Source organism: Fringilla coelebs (genome assembly GCF_963513975.1).
Source record: "Fringilla coelebs genome assembly, chromosome: 20".
Classification (NCBI taxonomy): Eukaryota; Metazoa; Chordata; class Aves; order Passeriformes; family Fringillidae; genus Fringilla; species Fringilla coelebs.
In genome coordinates this window covers 6,808,215-6,824,691 of record NC_140046.1, presented here as the reverse complement: position 1 = coordinate 6,824,691, position 16,477 = coordinate 6,808,215, and the positions used below count along the sequence as shown (strand labels likewise).

The window sequence follows — 16,477 nt, the reverse complement described above, 5'->3', positions numbered from 1 at the left end:
CCAGGGTGCACCCAGTTTTCCAAGCTCCCTCTCCCACTGTACACAGGTACATTTCAGCAGGAACACAAAGCACATTATTGCTTGCTCCAAGGAGCTCTGTAGCCTGCAGGATCTTTGCAGAATCCAGCCCGAAGAAATGCAGCACTTTGAGAAAACAGAGCTGTCAAGCAAGATTTCCTTGGGCTTGCTGCCACACAAAATGGCAAACGAGGGACTTGATCCTGCATGGAAGACAATAGGAATTATAGGTGCTCAGCATTTGTCTTCCAGCAGAGTAAAGGTTTCTCAGTAATTCCCCAAATCAGCTGTACTGCTTTATACTTATTCGAAATTACATAGCTAAAAGCTTTGGTATGCAGCCACGGAGCTTTTATTTCAAATTGGCAATAATGTAACTTCTGCAAAAAAAAAAAAGACTACAATAATGTTAAAAATATCATAAAATGTTATTTATATCAGGATTCATTTGTTACCCCATATGACAATCATTCATATTTCTTGACAGATATAAACCTCCGCTTAACACATTAGTATCATAAATATTACCAGATATAACACTGTAATTTAATACCTACCAAATGTATTTTAAAATATTACTCAATTTAAAACTTTGGATTTTAACCAGATGTGTTTCCAGAAAATGATTCAGGTCAGATGCTTTTTTCTTTTCCCTTTTCTGTGCGCGCGCGTTCAAAGCGGAGCGTTCCTATGTGATTTATTGTGCCATGACTGTGTGCCCCGAACCTAAAACAGCACCACGATACTTCATCCTTGAGGCTTACACACCTGCAGTCCAAACTAACAAGAGAAAACATCTACATGGCACGGCAGGAGCCTTTGAAATGTCTTTTTGCAGTTGCCTGGACACAGAACAGACTGGTAGAACAGGGAGGCAGCGGAGAAAGGGTGAAGACAGGAACTCCAGCCTCTTTCATCTAGAAAGGGGGGACCATGGAGAGATTAGAGGAAAGGATTTTGATTAGATCACTGGAATGTGAAATGATGCTTCCCAGGATTAAAATCCTATTTTAGAGCTACCAAACCGGTTACGGCGTTAGTCAGAATTCGGAGGCTCGCGCAGCTCCATCCCCGGCTGTCGCTCCGAGCACCCCACACCCTCTCCCCAGAGCAGGGGGTACCCCAGCCAGGCACCCCAGTCCTCTCCAGCATCATCCCAGCAAGGAGCTGCCCTCCCTCAAAGCATGGCACTTCTGGGGGAGAAGGAGTTTCCTTCTCCAAGGGCATCCCTGGGTCCAGCCCCACGGCAGTCGTGCGGAGGCTCTTGGATTTCGGTCTCATTGGGCCCCCAGTTTAGATCACCACGTAGAGGTCTGACATTTTCATAACCAAATGCCATTAGTTTTATTCCCAGCACAGCCAACCGACAATGTGAAGGTCTGGAGTCGTCGGGCTGATCATTACGTGGAACCCATTAACATAAAACCCGCCATCACAATTAGTATCTTTGTAAGCAGCAGCCTCAGCAAAAAGTGGAAATGGAGGCTGAAATGATGGTGCTCTTCCAAAGGAGGCCGGCAGCAGATTGGGAAATAATCTGTGGCAATTGCTCTGCCGCTGTCTCTGCTGTCTCTGCCGTAACTTCTCCAAAGACAGGCAGAGCCATTTCCAAGCAGTCAGCCCACGGACTTGAGTGAGCACTAAATTCACTCGGTGATCAAATACAATTTGAGAAAAAAATTTACAATCGCTCACTTGGGGGGGAAGAGACATTTTCCTTTTACAGATGAAGTGCAAAACAGCAAAAGTAGATGTATTTGGAAAAATACCGTGCAGCTTATTGATTCCAGAGGGGACAGGTACAGACCGTAGGTTTGCCCATTTCCCAGTAAAAACAGGGAATGATTTCTAGGGGTGCAAGGTATCTGCAGGCTGGTTTGTTTTGTTAAGAGATGAGCCTGCTAAAATGTTCTGTGCTTTTCAGGAAGGGAACAAGGAAAATGTTCGTATTTATAGCAACATAATTGTTTAGAACAAAATAAGTTACTCCATCCTTTTAATCTCGTTTCTATGGCTATCCTGCGCGGGGCTGGGATCTGATTTTCCAACCTCCGTGCGATCCGTGTCCCCTCGGCAGCGGCCGGCGGCACCGGCCCTGGCAGGGAGCGCCTGTCCGCGCTGAAGAAATCCCGTTCCAGGCGCTCCCGGACCGCCCCGGACACCGGGAACCCGCTGCCCTCGATGCACTTTTTCATTGTTGTTTCCCCTAAACTCTCCGCACTTGGCTAATTTTAGCCCCGCGGCTCCCCGAGCGGGCTCCCCCCCGCGCCGCCGCTCCGGGCACCGTTCGCCGGGCGATGCGCTGCCATGAACCCGCACCGCCCCGCACCGCGCGGCTGTCCCCGCACCGCCCCGCATCCCCCCGGCCCGGCATCCCCGCGCCGCCCGGCCGTGTCCGCATCCCCCCGCCACGCCCGGCCGTGTCCGCATCCCCGCGGTGCCGTATCCCCCCGCACCTCCCGGCCCCGCTGTCCCCGCGTTCCCCCGCCCCGCGCGCCTGTCCCCGCATCCCCCCGCTCGGCGCGGCCGCGCTCCGCGCGCCTGTCCCCGCACCGCCGCGCGCTGTCCCCGCGCGCCCCGCGCGCCCTCCCCGCGCTGTCCCCGCGCCCGCGGGGCGGGGGTGCGGGGTCGCCGCGAGCGCGCGAGCGCGGCGCCCCTTCCCCCCCCCCACCCCCCCCACGCGAGCGCGCGGGCTGAGTCCGTGTTCCGGGCGGGCTCCAGGCCGGGATTTGGGCGCTCCCTGCCCGCCTCCCTCCCCCTTGCCCCCCCGCCCCTCCTCCCCCCTCCCGCCGGCTCCCTCCCTCTCTCCCTCCCTCCCTCCCTCCCTCCCCCTCCCTCCCGGCTCCTGAACTCCAGCCCCTCTCTCTCTATCAGCCGCTCACTCTGTCTCAATATGTCTCAAGATGGCGGCCAATGTGGGATCGATGTTTCAATATTGGAAGCGCTTTGATTTACAGCAGCTGCAGGTCAGGCTCCCCCGCTCGCCGCACCGGCCGGGCCGCGCCGCCGGACCCCCCCCCTCCCTCCCTTCTCCGCCTTCCCTCGGGCCCGGCCTCCCCCTCCTCCTCCCGCTGCCGGCCCGCGCCGCCTAAAGGGAACCCCCCGCTCCGCCCGGCCGCGGCGCTCCGCTCCCTCCGCCCCCCCCGCCATCGATCACCGGCCCCATCGGAAATTGATCCTCTTTGTTCAATTCATCGATCAGCCCAAGATGGCGCCGGAGCCGCCGCTGCCGGGGCTGCCGCCGCTTCGCCCGCTCCGTCCCGGGCTGCTCTTTCCCCGCTCCGCGCTCCCCCCCGGCGGCGGGGCCGTGCGGGGCGGCGGGCGCGGCGGGACTCCCGGCGGCCGCCGCTCATCCCCCGCCCGCCTCCTCCCTCTCCCTCCCCGCCGCCTGCCCCCTTCCCGCCGCCGCGTCCCCGCCGCTTTTCCTCCGCCGGGAGCCGGGGAAAGTTTACCGAGTGCTGGGACTTTGTGTGGGGGCGCCGGGCGGGCTGGCGGTGCAGGCGCGGAGCGGCGGGGGCTGGGGGCGCTGTGGTGCCGGCCGGGCGGGCGGGCGCTCCCCGCCGCCGCCGCGGGGTGCCGGCCCTCGCTCCGCTCTGCTCCGCTCCGCTCCGCCGGGCGCGGGGCTCCGGCCGCCGCCCTGCGACCGCCGCGGGCACCGCGCCGGGCCGCCAGGGGAGGGGACGCGGGGGCACCGGGCAGGGAGGGAGCGAGCGGCGGAGGGTCCCGCGGGGTGGGAAGGGGCGAGCGCCCGGTGCGCGGAGAGGGGGGCTCGGGAGGGCAGCGGCGGCGCCGGGCGCGGGGAGGGGCGCGGGGGCGTCCCGGCCGGCGGGGGGCATCGCGGCGCATCTCCCCGCGGCGGCGGGAGGGCACGTTACATAATTCACGGGCTCTCCAGCCTCTCCTGCTGTCCAGGATCTGACAGATGAGCGGAATATTGATGCTTTACTGTGCTGGCTCGGGAGAGCCCAGAAGTGCCGTTTCCTGCGAGGGAAAGTCCTCGCAGACCGGCCTCCCTCCCCCTGGCCCGGGGGAGCGTCCCCGGGGGAATTGCGGCCCCACGGTTTAATTGAGTTGCCGGGCTACAGATAAGGCCGGGGCGGGCCGGGGGGGTTGTCAGACGCTGTATCGGTGCTGCTCCCGCCGTGAATGGGATTGCAACACGCGTGTCTCCCAGTTGATTGGCGCAGGAAGGCGCTGCCCTGCCTCTCCAAACCCGCCGCTGCCTCCCGTTTAAATAAATTGGCTCGAAAGCCGGCGGCTGCCCACCCTGGCCCCCGCGGAGGCGGCGGTGGAGCCGGCCGGAGGCTGCGGCAGGCGGAGGGATGGTGCGCTGATGCTGGGCAGAGCCGCATTCCCGCTGGAGGTGAGGGGATGCTCGCAGGGGGCCGGCAGCGGGACCCGGCTCCTGCCGCCCTCCCTTCCCCTCGGCCGGGCGTGCGGGAGCGATATAATATATATATATGTATATATAATATTCAAAACTCCCACCCCAGCAGCCCCCGAAAGAGGAAGTGCTGTGTGGGATCTGTGCTGGGAGGCCGGTCCCTTCCGACTTTCAGGTGCATTAGGAGGTGGGGTAAAGTAGCGTTTTGTTTCAGGTTTCTGTGTCGTCGTCCACCCCCTTTTCGCGTTTTATTGTTTCTTTTAAAGGTTTTGGATTAAGGTAGACTTGGCTGAACTTTGCTAACTTGAAAGGGTTCTTAATAGTGACCCGGAATACCTACAGGAATACAGAAAATGAGATCCAGATGTAGAATTGTATAAAATAAAATGGATTAAATTAAGATGTAGTTAAACAAGGTCTGACATCTCTAATTGTGGACTTTTGCTTTTGCCTCTGTGTACGTGTGGCTGTACTTGCTTAGCATAGGAAAATAAACGCTCCGAACGTCGCTGCCATGGCGTTACATTTAACGGTGAACAAGTCTAAATGTTGCCTATAAAAATAAAGCCTTCAGAAATGCTTATTGATTAAAACATATTATGCTAAAGTATCTATCATGTAAATTAAATTCTAAAATGTAATGAACACAGCCAAATGGCATTTTGATAGATTGTTCTATTCTGTTTTTAGTAAAAAATAGCTCACTTTTATCATAATTTAATTTCTGTGCATACTGTAAAACCTGTTGTGGAGTATCACTGTACAAACCTTAATCTCGTTTTTGCAGACTAAATGTGACAGTCTGACTTGAACAGCTTGTAGCTTCTCCTTTGAAGCATTCTGGTAACGCCAGCTTAGAGTTGTTTGAACAATATTCATTACCTGCTTTTGAGGACTGGTGATTATTTATCCGTGCTGCAGATTGAGGCTGTTCACCTGTTGGCAGGTTCAGCAGGCAGGCTGGAGCAGCACAGAGTTTGTTAACTTTGCATGCACTCTGTCTGCAGAGAGCCCTGGAGTGACCGGGGAGGGAGAGAATACCTTCCTCCGTATGCAGAATAGTTAATTTGTTTCAAATTAGCTTTTTATTTATTTATTTATTTTTACCCACCCATCTGCACCAAGAGGTAGTGTAATATTTACTCCCACTTGCAGATGAAGCAATGTGCTATAAAAACTATCATTCCCAGGGATGAAGTTCAGTCCCACAGAAGTGTCCATGCCTCTCTCCGTCCCCGTCCTTCGCTTGCCCTGACGTATTTCGAGCGTGGCATTGTAGAAAATAAAAATACTTCCGCGTACGCTCTGTTCCAGCGTGAAAGCCTGGAGGATTTATGCTTAACACAATTCCACCTGAGCCCTGCAGAAGTCCAGCTCGTGGAGCTCAGGGTGTGAGGGCTTTGAAGCTCTGTGTGCATGAGAAAGTTGTGAGGAGCTGGGACTGGGCAGTCCCGGATCGCTGGCAGCCAGCGCCGCGTACCCGGCTGCTCCCAACTTCCTCTTCCACCTTCTGTTAGAAGGAGATGTTTAACTGTTGATGAGCTTCGACCTGCCTTGTAATATTAAGCAGCAGGTTTCTCCAGATTGTATCAATATTAATTAAAAACAGAGCCAGCAACACTTTAGGGTCTGACTTTTTAAATTATTTATTTCCTTTCGCTAAATAACCCCTTGTTTATAGGGAAAGATGTTTCAAGTGTTGGAGACAGGATTAAATAATTCAGAACTTGGATTAAAGAACAAAAAGGTCTGTTCACAAATGGAATATGAGATGCAAAAATGGCAGCTTCCTACAGGTATCAAACGGGGCTCTTCACTGGAGACTGTACCTGCGAGGCACGCAGCTGAACATTAACCCTTTTCTGGAGTCAAGGCTGGCATGATTTCTAAAGAAACTGGAACAGGCATGGCATTGCTGCCTCAGTGTGCTGTGTGGTGGTAGATGGACCCATGTTTGATGGGGAGGGAGTTGCAGTGCTCAGAGAAAACAGCCCCTCGCATGCAGTGAGTCCTGTGGCAGTAAATGCAGGTGAAATCACTGGAGAGATGCTGCTGCCCTGCAGTGAAAGCTGCACGTCCTGTCTGGAAGCAGTTGTGTGATTGGAATCAGATCAGCAGCGTGAAGGTAACCTGCTGTTCCGTGGTCCTGGTTTGTTTGTAGTTTTTGGTGTCCCCATCACCTTCACTCTAAAAACAACCTTTTGCTGGAGAGCAGGAAAGGGAGCGTCGTGTTCCCGTGGGCAGAGCATGCAGCTCTCCTTGACAGCTTGCTTAATATTTCTGAATATGGGTGTATATATCAATATCAGAGGAGGCAGCTGGTCTCTCTGACCAGCAGGAGTAAGTCTAGCTTGAGCCACAGCTCTGAGGACAAACGGAAGAAGTTAATACCCTTTGAAAACTTAAACTATCTGTAGTTATTTCGACAATAAACACAAGTTCTCAAAGTGTCATTGTAGCTTTTTAGGACAGGCTCACATTCTGGTAGAAAGTGCAGTTTCTTATTGCTTTTGAGCAGAATGGCAGAACTTATTACCATCAAGCTGGGGAGTGAAAATCTAAAGGCAAATCTTGCTGATGTATTTATTTTTTAAAATCTCATCCTGGTATTGCATCATATATGATTTAAGTAAGGATAGAATATTAGTTCTGTGCAGGCTGTGACTAATTGTTTAGGTTAACCATTGATCTTATAAAATCTGTAACAAAGTCTGAAAAAACTAAGTTGTAATGAATAGCTTTTAAGTACTGAAGTACTTGTGTTATTAAATTAGGAACTGGTGGAGTTGTTGGCTTAGTTTAGTTGGGTCTGATGGTACCAGAGCACAAGCTGATGTGTGGAGGAGTTTGTATGCTTCATCACAAGTGTAATTAGTGATCAGGTCTGAGTGTTTAATTTGGGTATCTGTGCCGGTCATTGCAGAATTGTTTCTGTCCTAAAAGTAGTCAGTGGTTCTCTCTTAATAATGGAAGCTGAATGTGCATGTGGAGAAAAGTCTCCAGCTGCTGTAGCCACATTTCTGCTCCCCTCAGCTGCTCGGAGAGGAGAGGTGAAAGCAGCTGGGTGTTCCTGCAGGAAGGGAGGGATGGCAAAGCCAGGGCACTGCTGCCAAGATACTCCGAGAGCAATCCCAGCAGGAAAGCTTTGGCAGCTTGTGGTGGTCAGGGTGATGTCCCTGGACACCCACCCCATGTGACATACCAGAAGAAAGGCCCTTGATGTACTTCTGGCACAAGAACTTGTCTTTCATAGGATTCCTTGAGTCCTGTTCCTTGGGAATAAATCTCTGAGAGCATTTCTATCCCTTGTTCTATTCCTGCAATGAAATAATGCCCATCTGAAATGTGGCAGAGTCACTGCGTGCTTCGGTCACTCTGCTCTAGTGCCAAGTTTGTGGTTAATTGAATGATGTATTGAGAAGTGCAGTAGGGAGGATTTGGGATATGGTAATGGTTGGGGGTTTTCTGAAGAAAAATCACACTGGTTGGCTCTATGTAACAATACAAAACAAGTAATGAGTGAAACATTTTCTAGAGAAGAGATTACATGCGGTCTAAAATTCCAGTGAACAGTTATTCTTTATTTGCAAGCTGATTTGTAATGCAAAAAGTGGATGTAGAAAAATGCATAATCCAGAGTTTCAGTTTGATCACACTGAGGCTGAGAATAAAGGCAGTTTATTTATTGGGTAGAGAACAGACACATATGTGGATGATTGGTATTTTTGAAGGCACCAAGCAGGCAGTGTGCACTTTCTATGTAAGCAGGGTGGTAAGTTCCCATCTTGTGTATCCAGGTTTTTCCTGCACCTGTGCTTGGTTCTTTCCCATATCCTTTCTGGGAAGGCCTTGAAAAGACAATCTTTTCTGTATTGGGAATATAGTGACAGTGTTTCTCTCTGCTGGAATGGGGGAGTGGGGAGAAAGATTTGAGGATGAGAGGGGGAAAGCTGAAATGGGATTGTTTGCAGAAGACAAGGAATGTTGGGTGAGGAGACTTGTACTGGAGTGCTCACACGTGGAGTTGAATGTACCAGGAAAGATGGGAGAAACTTGGACCTCACAGTCAGAAATAGTGCCCTTAAATCAGTGAACATAAGATAAATCCTACTCATTTTGTGACATATGTTCTCAGCTTGTTTTTGTTGTCTCTGGTTTGACAAGGCAAATCAGTGATTTCTGCCTTTATTGGCAGTTATAATGAAGAAAATACAGGCTATTGCACTGGTTGGATTGTGCAGAACGTGGAATGCAGACAGATTGTTGGATGTTAAGTTTTTATAAAAGATTAAACACAGTTGGGTGTCGGTTGTTGGATGTAACAAAGGTCTCCACTCCTGTCCAACAGTAATTTGGATTTCCAGGAAAGCGCTAGGCAGTAAGGAATTTGCAGTAGATCCACCACTGTACTCTGTGCTTCTGTTTTGCCTCTGGCAAGACACTGCAGTTCTTACTGCACTGTTACTTGCACCTCCTGTGACTTAGCAGAGTTAAACATTTACCCTGAATAAAGATAATTTTTGGTATGAAGGTGTTAAAGCCGGGAGGTGCCCGACAGCTCCTGTGTGTGTGTTACAACAGGCAGGGGTTTGCAGCTGGAGCCTGTCACACTCATGTCTAACAGCTTTTTGCCTCCCTGGCAATTCACTTGCCCCCTTGCCTTGCAATAATTTGATTTCTTTGTTGGCAGTTGGGGCAATAAGGAAGTTTCTGTGGGGGCTGGAGCTGTGCTGCCTTTCCTGGGGAGCAGGGAGGGCAGCTGTGCTGCTGCTCATCCTCCTCCTCCTCATGGACCCCAGTGATGTGCTCTGGGAAGACAGAGGTGAAGATTACTCATGTTTGAAAGGCTCAAAAGCAGATGCACAGAAGTATTTTAAGCTGCTGTGTTTAGATGCTTTGAATTCCCCCATATCTTTGTGTCTCTGGTTGCGAGCACTTTGAGGCACGTACGGATGTAGGCCATGGCTGTCTCGGAGGCTTTTCAGAGGAGTTCATACATCAGAGCTGAGCAGATCCTGTGGTTCTGCTCTTTTGTGTGGAAATGTACCTTAGTGAATGAGCAAGCCTGGAGACTGCAGCATCTGGAGTGCCAGCACAAGCTTTCTGTGAATGATAGGATAAAATATGGCTAAATGGCTGCACAAATCCCATAGGAACGTGACCATTCCTCTTGCTGAATCCTGTGATTTTGTATAGGTGAGCCCAGGTGTGCACTGCATGTGGGAATTCAGGTGAGACCAAGCCATGGTCTGATTCCTGGAAACATTTTATCACATCCCTCGAGCTGTGGAGGTGGGATGGTCCAGTGCTGCCGCTCTATCACGTCACCGTGGGATTGCTTTTATGGGCTTGGGGAGGGTGTGTGCAGGAGCAGTTCTGACACATTGCAGAGGTCTTTCCTTGCTGAGAAATGTTGGTTTCTGTCTGTGGCTCACGTGTGACTAGCTGAGGGCAGCAATGTTAGAGGGAAGTAAAAATTAAACCAAGTGGCGTGGGGGAAGTGACACTGCTTAAAGGAGTGGAGGGGTAGAGGGAAGTGGTGAAGAAAGGGAGGAGGTAAGGAGTGAGCATAAACCTAGGACTTGGAAATGAAACTTCTTGCAGTACAGTTGGAAGAGGAGAGCTTATTTTAGCCTTTATATAAATACTGGGCAGTGCACAGGGCACTGTGGTGGGTGTCCCAACAAATCCCTGGCTGAAGTGTTACCACCAAATCAACCTTACCTGCACTTGCTCACCTTAGATCACCTGGGGTTTGCCTCCAGGCTGTCCTTGTGGGGACATCCTGGGAAAATCTGTCCATGAGATGCTGAGGTGATGGTGTGACTTCAGAGTGCACTGGCAGTTCTTAGTGTCGCCCTGTGACAATCAAGGGTTTGTGTTTCCTGGTAGTTTTCTATCCACCTGCATGATATTTTCAGGTATTATGAATAGGAGAAGCATTCTCATTGTTCTTACTGAAAAATAAAGGAGGAGCAAAAAACCCAGGGAATTTCACAGCTTTTTCTTTTATTTATTTTTTTTTTAATGAAGACTCAGAGTAGGTATATCTTAGATGGTAAAAGCTTGTATATTTTGAGTAGAAATGCCCTGGCTTATTCCTGTAGAAACAGAACTGCAAAGCCAAAAAGGAATGTTGCAGATGATGAGATGCAGTGGAAGTTTGATGAGTTAAATCTTGCTCCTCCTGCTCTCAGTATCTCTTGTAGGTGTTTGTGGTTTCATGGTGTTGCTGAACCAATATTCTAAAGAAAACGAAAGATTTCTTATACCAAGGCTGAGCTGAAGCTGATGTGTATGAGCCCTTCAAAAATGTCTGTATGTGAGCATCACTTTGGGCAGCCTTGAACTGCTTCAGATTCAGTGTGAGCACAGTCAGGAGGTGGCAGTGACTCTCAGATGAGTTGGGAGTTGCAGAACCACTGCCAGGAGCTGCCCCATCCCCTTGAACACCTCCCTTGCCTGCACTGGTTTGCTTCTCCATCTGGGAAACACTGATAGTGCTCCCGGCCCTTCTTTGAGATACAAGATTCTGAGTTAGCAGTTACTGTTGGGTTTTGCTGCTACTTAATTCTGTCTTGTGGATAAACAAGACTCAGTGGTTACATTTTCTGCACCTTTGTTCTCAATATTTTAAATGTGCTGATTTGTAGGTGCTTTTCAGGCTGTTGCTGAAACAATTTCTACAGAAATGAATGTGAAAAAAAGTGTTGGTTGTCCTAAAAGAATATTGAGAATGATTGGTACTAAATCACTGGAAAAAATGTTTCTTGCCTTTGGTTATAAAGTTATAATCTAGAGTTACTCATACATAGACACACTCTTACTTTAAAACACACCTCACTGTTGTTTGGTGTAATGTACAATTTATCAAGTTTCCCTTCAGATTTCTCTGTATATTGAAGGCTGTTTAAAATTTACATTATAGGCAGCCAGCGATATGAATGTTGAATTAAAAATTCAACAGTTTGTGGTTGCATCATTTCAAGCTTCAGCCCAAGGTTTGAAACAGCTCCCTGTTCCAGCAGGACAGGCCAGGCTCTGCCAGCCAGAGGCAGGGAGGATCTTCCATCCCAAGCCACGCTCTGGTGGTTTTAAGGGCAGTAATATGGTTTAAGCACAGTAAGTTTTAAGGACAGGGAGCCTTTGAGCCCCCTGGATGGCCAAAGAGAGGAGAGAGAGGAGATGTGCAGAGCAGTCCTTACGTGATGTGCTGCACCTGTACTTGAAGGCTGAAATTCATAACTCACCAAACACATAGGATGGGGTAGCTTGAAACCTTTTCTTTCAACTTTTCCTTTTTATCCAAATAACCCAGGCTCTGTAGTATACCAGGAACCTGCTTGTGATGTTGGGGGTTTGCTTTATCTGTGCTGCTTGTGCCATCAGGAATATCCATCTCCTGCTTGTGTCCTACTCCATGCTGGGGCTGTGCTCCTGGCTCCCTGAGCCTGGCAGAGGTGGATAAACTTTATCCCTGTTTAGCACAACACCCAGTGAGCGTTGCTGCATGTGCTGAAGTTTTAGCTCGTGTGTAGTCAGAGTTTCTGGCTGGGCTTGGCTGAAGGAGCTGCCCTCTCTGCCCAGCCCAGAGTTAAGTTGTGAGCAAAGATGAATCTCTCCACCCTAGTCCAGCAGCCTCTCATCTCTGCCTTTATCTCATGTTTCTAATCAATTCCACTCAGTTTCTTGTTATTTCGTTGATGTGACACACAAATGTTGTCACAGTAGCTCAATAAAATTTATACTTGTGTCTTGTCTGTAATTATTTTTCATTTTATTTTTATTGGGTGTTTACACGTTTTATTGCATGTTCACGTCAAAGTAAATTTGTATCATGTTGTCACTTAAAGATGTTTGCTTCATTTTCATCCATAAATAAAATGTATCCTTTGTCTAGGATCTGAAACACAAGAATGTTAATTTTGTCAGTGAACTACATATCTGTTTTTCTGCTGCAGATCTGTGTGTGTTAATATTGATAAAACTCAGCTTTGGTTTGGTATGTTTGGTATGAGCATAGTTGCTGTTCTGATATTAATTGTAGGGATGGGATAATATTAAACATTTAAAAACAAGGAGCCAGTCGTCTTGCAATTGATTTTCTGTGGAGAGACTTTTGTGCTGAGCTGTTTACACAATTGTAACCTCAGTTTCTTTTAGGTGAGTGCAAGTGTTTCATGGATTTAAAAAATGCAATTGAGGGCACTGGTTTCTCCTCCCTTCCCTTCTTCCAGCTCTGCCCTGCCTCTTTCAGGAGCTCTAGTTTTCTTTTGCTTATAGGTTTCTGCACATTTTCTTTGCCATGGAGTTGCTTTTGAAATTTTTGGGATGCTGGAAAAGGGCAGCTTGCTCATATTGTGTCCTCAGCTCATCTCTCTGCCTCTGTTCACTACACATTTGTCTGTTTGTTTAGGCAAATGTACTTCATACTCCTAATTACCACTTGAAACTCTGAATATTTTTTTCATTCCTCCCAAAAGCGAGTGGATACTTGTGGCCCTGTAGGGGTGAGCTCAGGGGGTGCTGTGCTCTTGCTTCCCAAGATGAAGCAGACAGTAAGGAGGGAAGAATTGTTCTTTAAGAATTTATTCTGTACTTTGTAAGAATTTTATTTTTGTACTTTCCTGGTCCTGCCAGACTCTGGGTGCCATCAGTGTAACTGACAGTCCTTCACCCCTGCAGGACTGAGGATTAAATCCCTAGTTTAGGTCAGGATTTGAATCAAATTAAACTGTGTTACTAAGCCATGCTCTCAGTTTTATGTCCAGTGGATTGCTGTTTCCATGCTCATGAGGAGGAGGTGGTTTCACGTTTTCTTTTAAGAGCAGGCAGAGTTTTGGTCAGTGCCACAGCTGGAAAGTTTTATTGTAAAAGCTGAGTTCTTCTGTACAAATTGTGATACACATTTTTTCTCTTTGTGAGGCCTTTGCTGTGCTCCAGGCCATCAGCTAGTGAGACCAGAACTGTGTGGGATTTTTTTCTTGGAGTGATGTGTTAAATACAGCACAAATTATTAAAACATCACACACTGTGCTGTGATCAGCTTGGTTTAGATGATAAATTAAAATCTGTTAGCATCTGAGATGTTCTGGCATATCCTGAGAATAGTTAGTTCTTTAATATGCCAAGCTAAGTAAAACTTGATTAGTGTCACTATCTGGGATTTTCTGTCCTGTAAATAGAACTTGAAGTCTAAAATTGGAACTGTGAAAACCTACTTTAACTGGGATTAGAAAAAGAATTTAATAGTTCAGATTGATTTCAGGATCTTAGAAAGTGGTCACTGTGCCCCAGAGCTGTTGTACGTGCCATCTTAAAAATTAACCTCACTGCAAGGGCTGAAAAGTTACTCTGGGGCTGCAGCACTCTCTGCTTGGCCATCCAGCACAGCCTGCTGGGTTGGAAAGGTGCTTTCTGTGCCTGGCTGCTGCCTGTGTGCCAAAGGTTGTTGTGTCTGCAGCTCCTGGCTTTGCCCTCCTGATAGCTGCCAGGATCCTGGCTGGTGAAAGGTGATGGCAGGAATTGGGGTTAGAGGCTTTCTCCTGCCAGTGTGAAAGCTCCTGATGCCAGGAGATGATGGCTCTGTGTGTTAGTTTGCATTTTTTGGTGCACTTTGGTTTTGTGCATGAGGTGAATGAGATGGGAGCTGGTGAGGCAGCGGGGATGCCTGGTGTGGGAGAGCACAGCCACTGCTGCTGGGCTGGGATCCAGCGCTCTTGCCTTGCTTCCAGGGATGTCATGGCAAACTGCAATCACACTTCATAGTGTTTTGTGCCCTATTTATTTGCTGTAATCATTTTACCAACCAGTTGTGAAGTTAATTTCAATGGTAAGAAATATTCATTCCATATCTAGCTGCCTTTTATTTTTTTTTTAAGTTGTTGGTTGGCAGCAGCCCCTTTGTACGGTGTCTTGATTGTCAGCTCTTCATTATAAATTTACTTTCTAAATGCTGACTTAAGGCCTGACACTTTGTTTGTTTAACTGTCAGTTACACTACTTGGGAGACCTAATAAAAGCCTCTCAGATCTTCCTATTGAATTAGGCCACCCTTTACCACCCCAGTGACTGAAGTAAAACAACTGCAAGGGTCTCTTTTCCTGTCTATCCCACTTTTGCTGGAACCCTGCTTCGGGTGTCTTCTGATCCTGTCCTCACTGTGACAGTCATTCTCTGGTAAAAGGTCACTGTAGTGTTTTAATTGGATTTTTCAGCTGCAAGGAATATAAAAATATAAGTTTATTAATAGAGTGGCTTTGATCTTGAAGGATTCCAAAACATTTGCTGCATTGCAAGTACAGGAATGGTTTAGTTTTACTGCTCGTTCAGGGATAATCAATTTTGTCGTGGAGCATGGAAAGCTGGATGTTCTTCCTGGGAGGTTGGGGGGAAGTAGGGGGAAATCTGGGAAGGCAGAATGTTGTTCCCCAAGTGGAATTTCCCCAGGATACAGAATCAAATTGTGACTCTGTCAGAGATGCCAAAGGATCTTTCATAAGTTGTTTTGGTTTTGTTTTTTCATCTGAGATCTTTGAAAAAGGTCACGGGCAAGAGACAATTAGAGAAACACTTAAGTGACCTTGTTAGTGTATTTTTGTGGAGTTATTGTGCTTTACAGCTATTGCTGCTTTACCCAGATGGTTATTGCTGGTTTCCATCTGTTCATTAAGGAAAAGTAAAGACAGAAAACAGCAGATTTAACTGGGTTTTTAACCAGAACTTTCAGGTTTTATTTCTTCTTTGACCACATCAGGTTAATGTGTTGGGTGAGCGCGCTGCGGTTTCAAGGTGAAGAGATTAAAGTGGGAGCTTGTCTGCTCAATGTGGGTCACGACAGCAGCTTCCTGTGTTTTGGGCACCCTTTTCTTTGAACAGTCCTCAGGTATGAAGTGTGATATCACCCTGGCAGGGAGCCAGGCCAAGGGAAAGACTCTGACCAAGGCTGACATTATGGAAACCATTTAAGCGTTCGTGGCCAAAAGGATCCTCAGCTCATATTGCTGCTTATTCCCAGTTTAACCTCAGGGCTCTCTGTGTGACTTCATAGTCCCCCCAGGGGAGTTTTCCCTGGTTTTACTAAGATCTGCTCCCTTAAAAGTTAAACACTTGAAAAATCTTCAAGGCTTGCAGGTGTGAGAACTTCATGCTGGCACTGATGGAGGTGAGCTGACAGCAGTTTTAGTGTTTTTGTGCTCAGGGTGATCCCTCATGTCTCAGTTCCTGGAGAATGGTGGGAGAAGGAGCCCTGAGAGGTCAAGGGCATGATCTGGATTTTCACCTGATGATGAAAAAAGCAAAATGAAAAACTTCTTTAAAGTCCCATCATCCTGCTCGTGGCACCAAGAGTTTTTCTTCACCTGACTATTTTCTTTGAGCTGGTGGATGATTTGTTCTCACAGAGCTGTTTTCAGGCAGCAGAAATTTCAGGTGGGATGGAAGAAGGAAGCTGTCTGGAGGGAGAGCTCTTTGCAGGGGTCCTGAGCAGGGTACACAAGAGTGGTTTTATTTCCTCGACTCCTTTGCCAGTTGCTCAACCAGATGTCCTCAGTAGTTTGTGCTGTAAGATGTTAAGTAATTAGATCATTCAGATTCTAGTTAAACATAATTAAAGCCCTGTGTAAACTGAGTGAAGCTGACAGGTTTTATAGGTTGGTCATAGCAAAAATATCAGATGATATAGCTCAGCATTAATACAAAAAGATTTAAGCCTCCCTGCCCTCAAATAAAGAGGTGTTTAGTCTCCAAATTTAATCCTTAATTAGAACTACAATTTATGGAGCTTACTAAAAATGTTTTCAGGATCTTGGAAACCTCACTCAAAAGTGTTTCCATGTACTGTTTGCTGGCTAAAGTTTCCTCTGTACCCCTGAATTCCAAATAGAGAACTTACTTAGCAGTTATTATGTCATACTAAACAGAAAGATAAGAGAATTTTGCAGGTTTTTTCTTGTAATTTAAGTTAGTGGGTAAGTCAGTTGCAGTGGTGTTTCTTGACTTGAGAAGGGTTGGAACAAGCAGCACCATCTCCGGGTACCTTTCCCAGCGTGGAGCTGATTTGCCTTTTGGGATCAT

At 48.0% G+C, this 16,477-nt stretch overlaps 1 protein-coding gene across 2 annotated transcripts in view; it reads left to right on the top strand.

The window, feature by feature from the left end:
* Positions 1–2,846: 2,846 nt before the first annotated feature.
* The window catches only part of CUX1 (cut like homeobox 1), a 267,458-nt gene continuing 253,827 nt past the window's right edge, over positions 2,847–16,477 (top strand). For both annotated transcript variants that reach the window (XM_084219333.1, XM_084219334.1), the window contains exon 1: positions 2,847–2,984. In XM_084219333.1, coding sequence (XP_084075459.1) covers positions 2,922–2,984 — 63 coding nt within the window. In that variant the 5' untranslated portion in view covers positions 2,847–2,921. The remainder of the gene's footprint in view (positions 2,985–16,477) is intronic.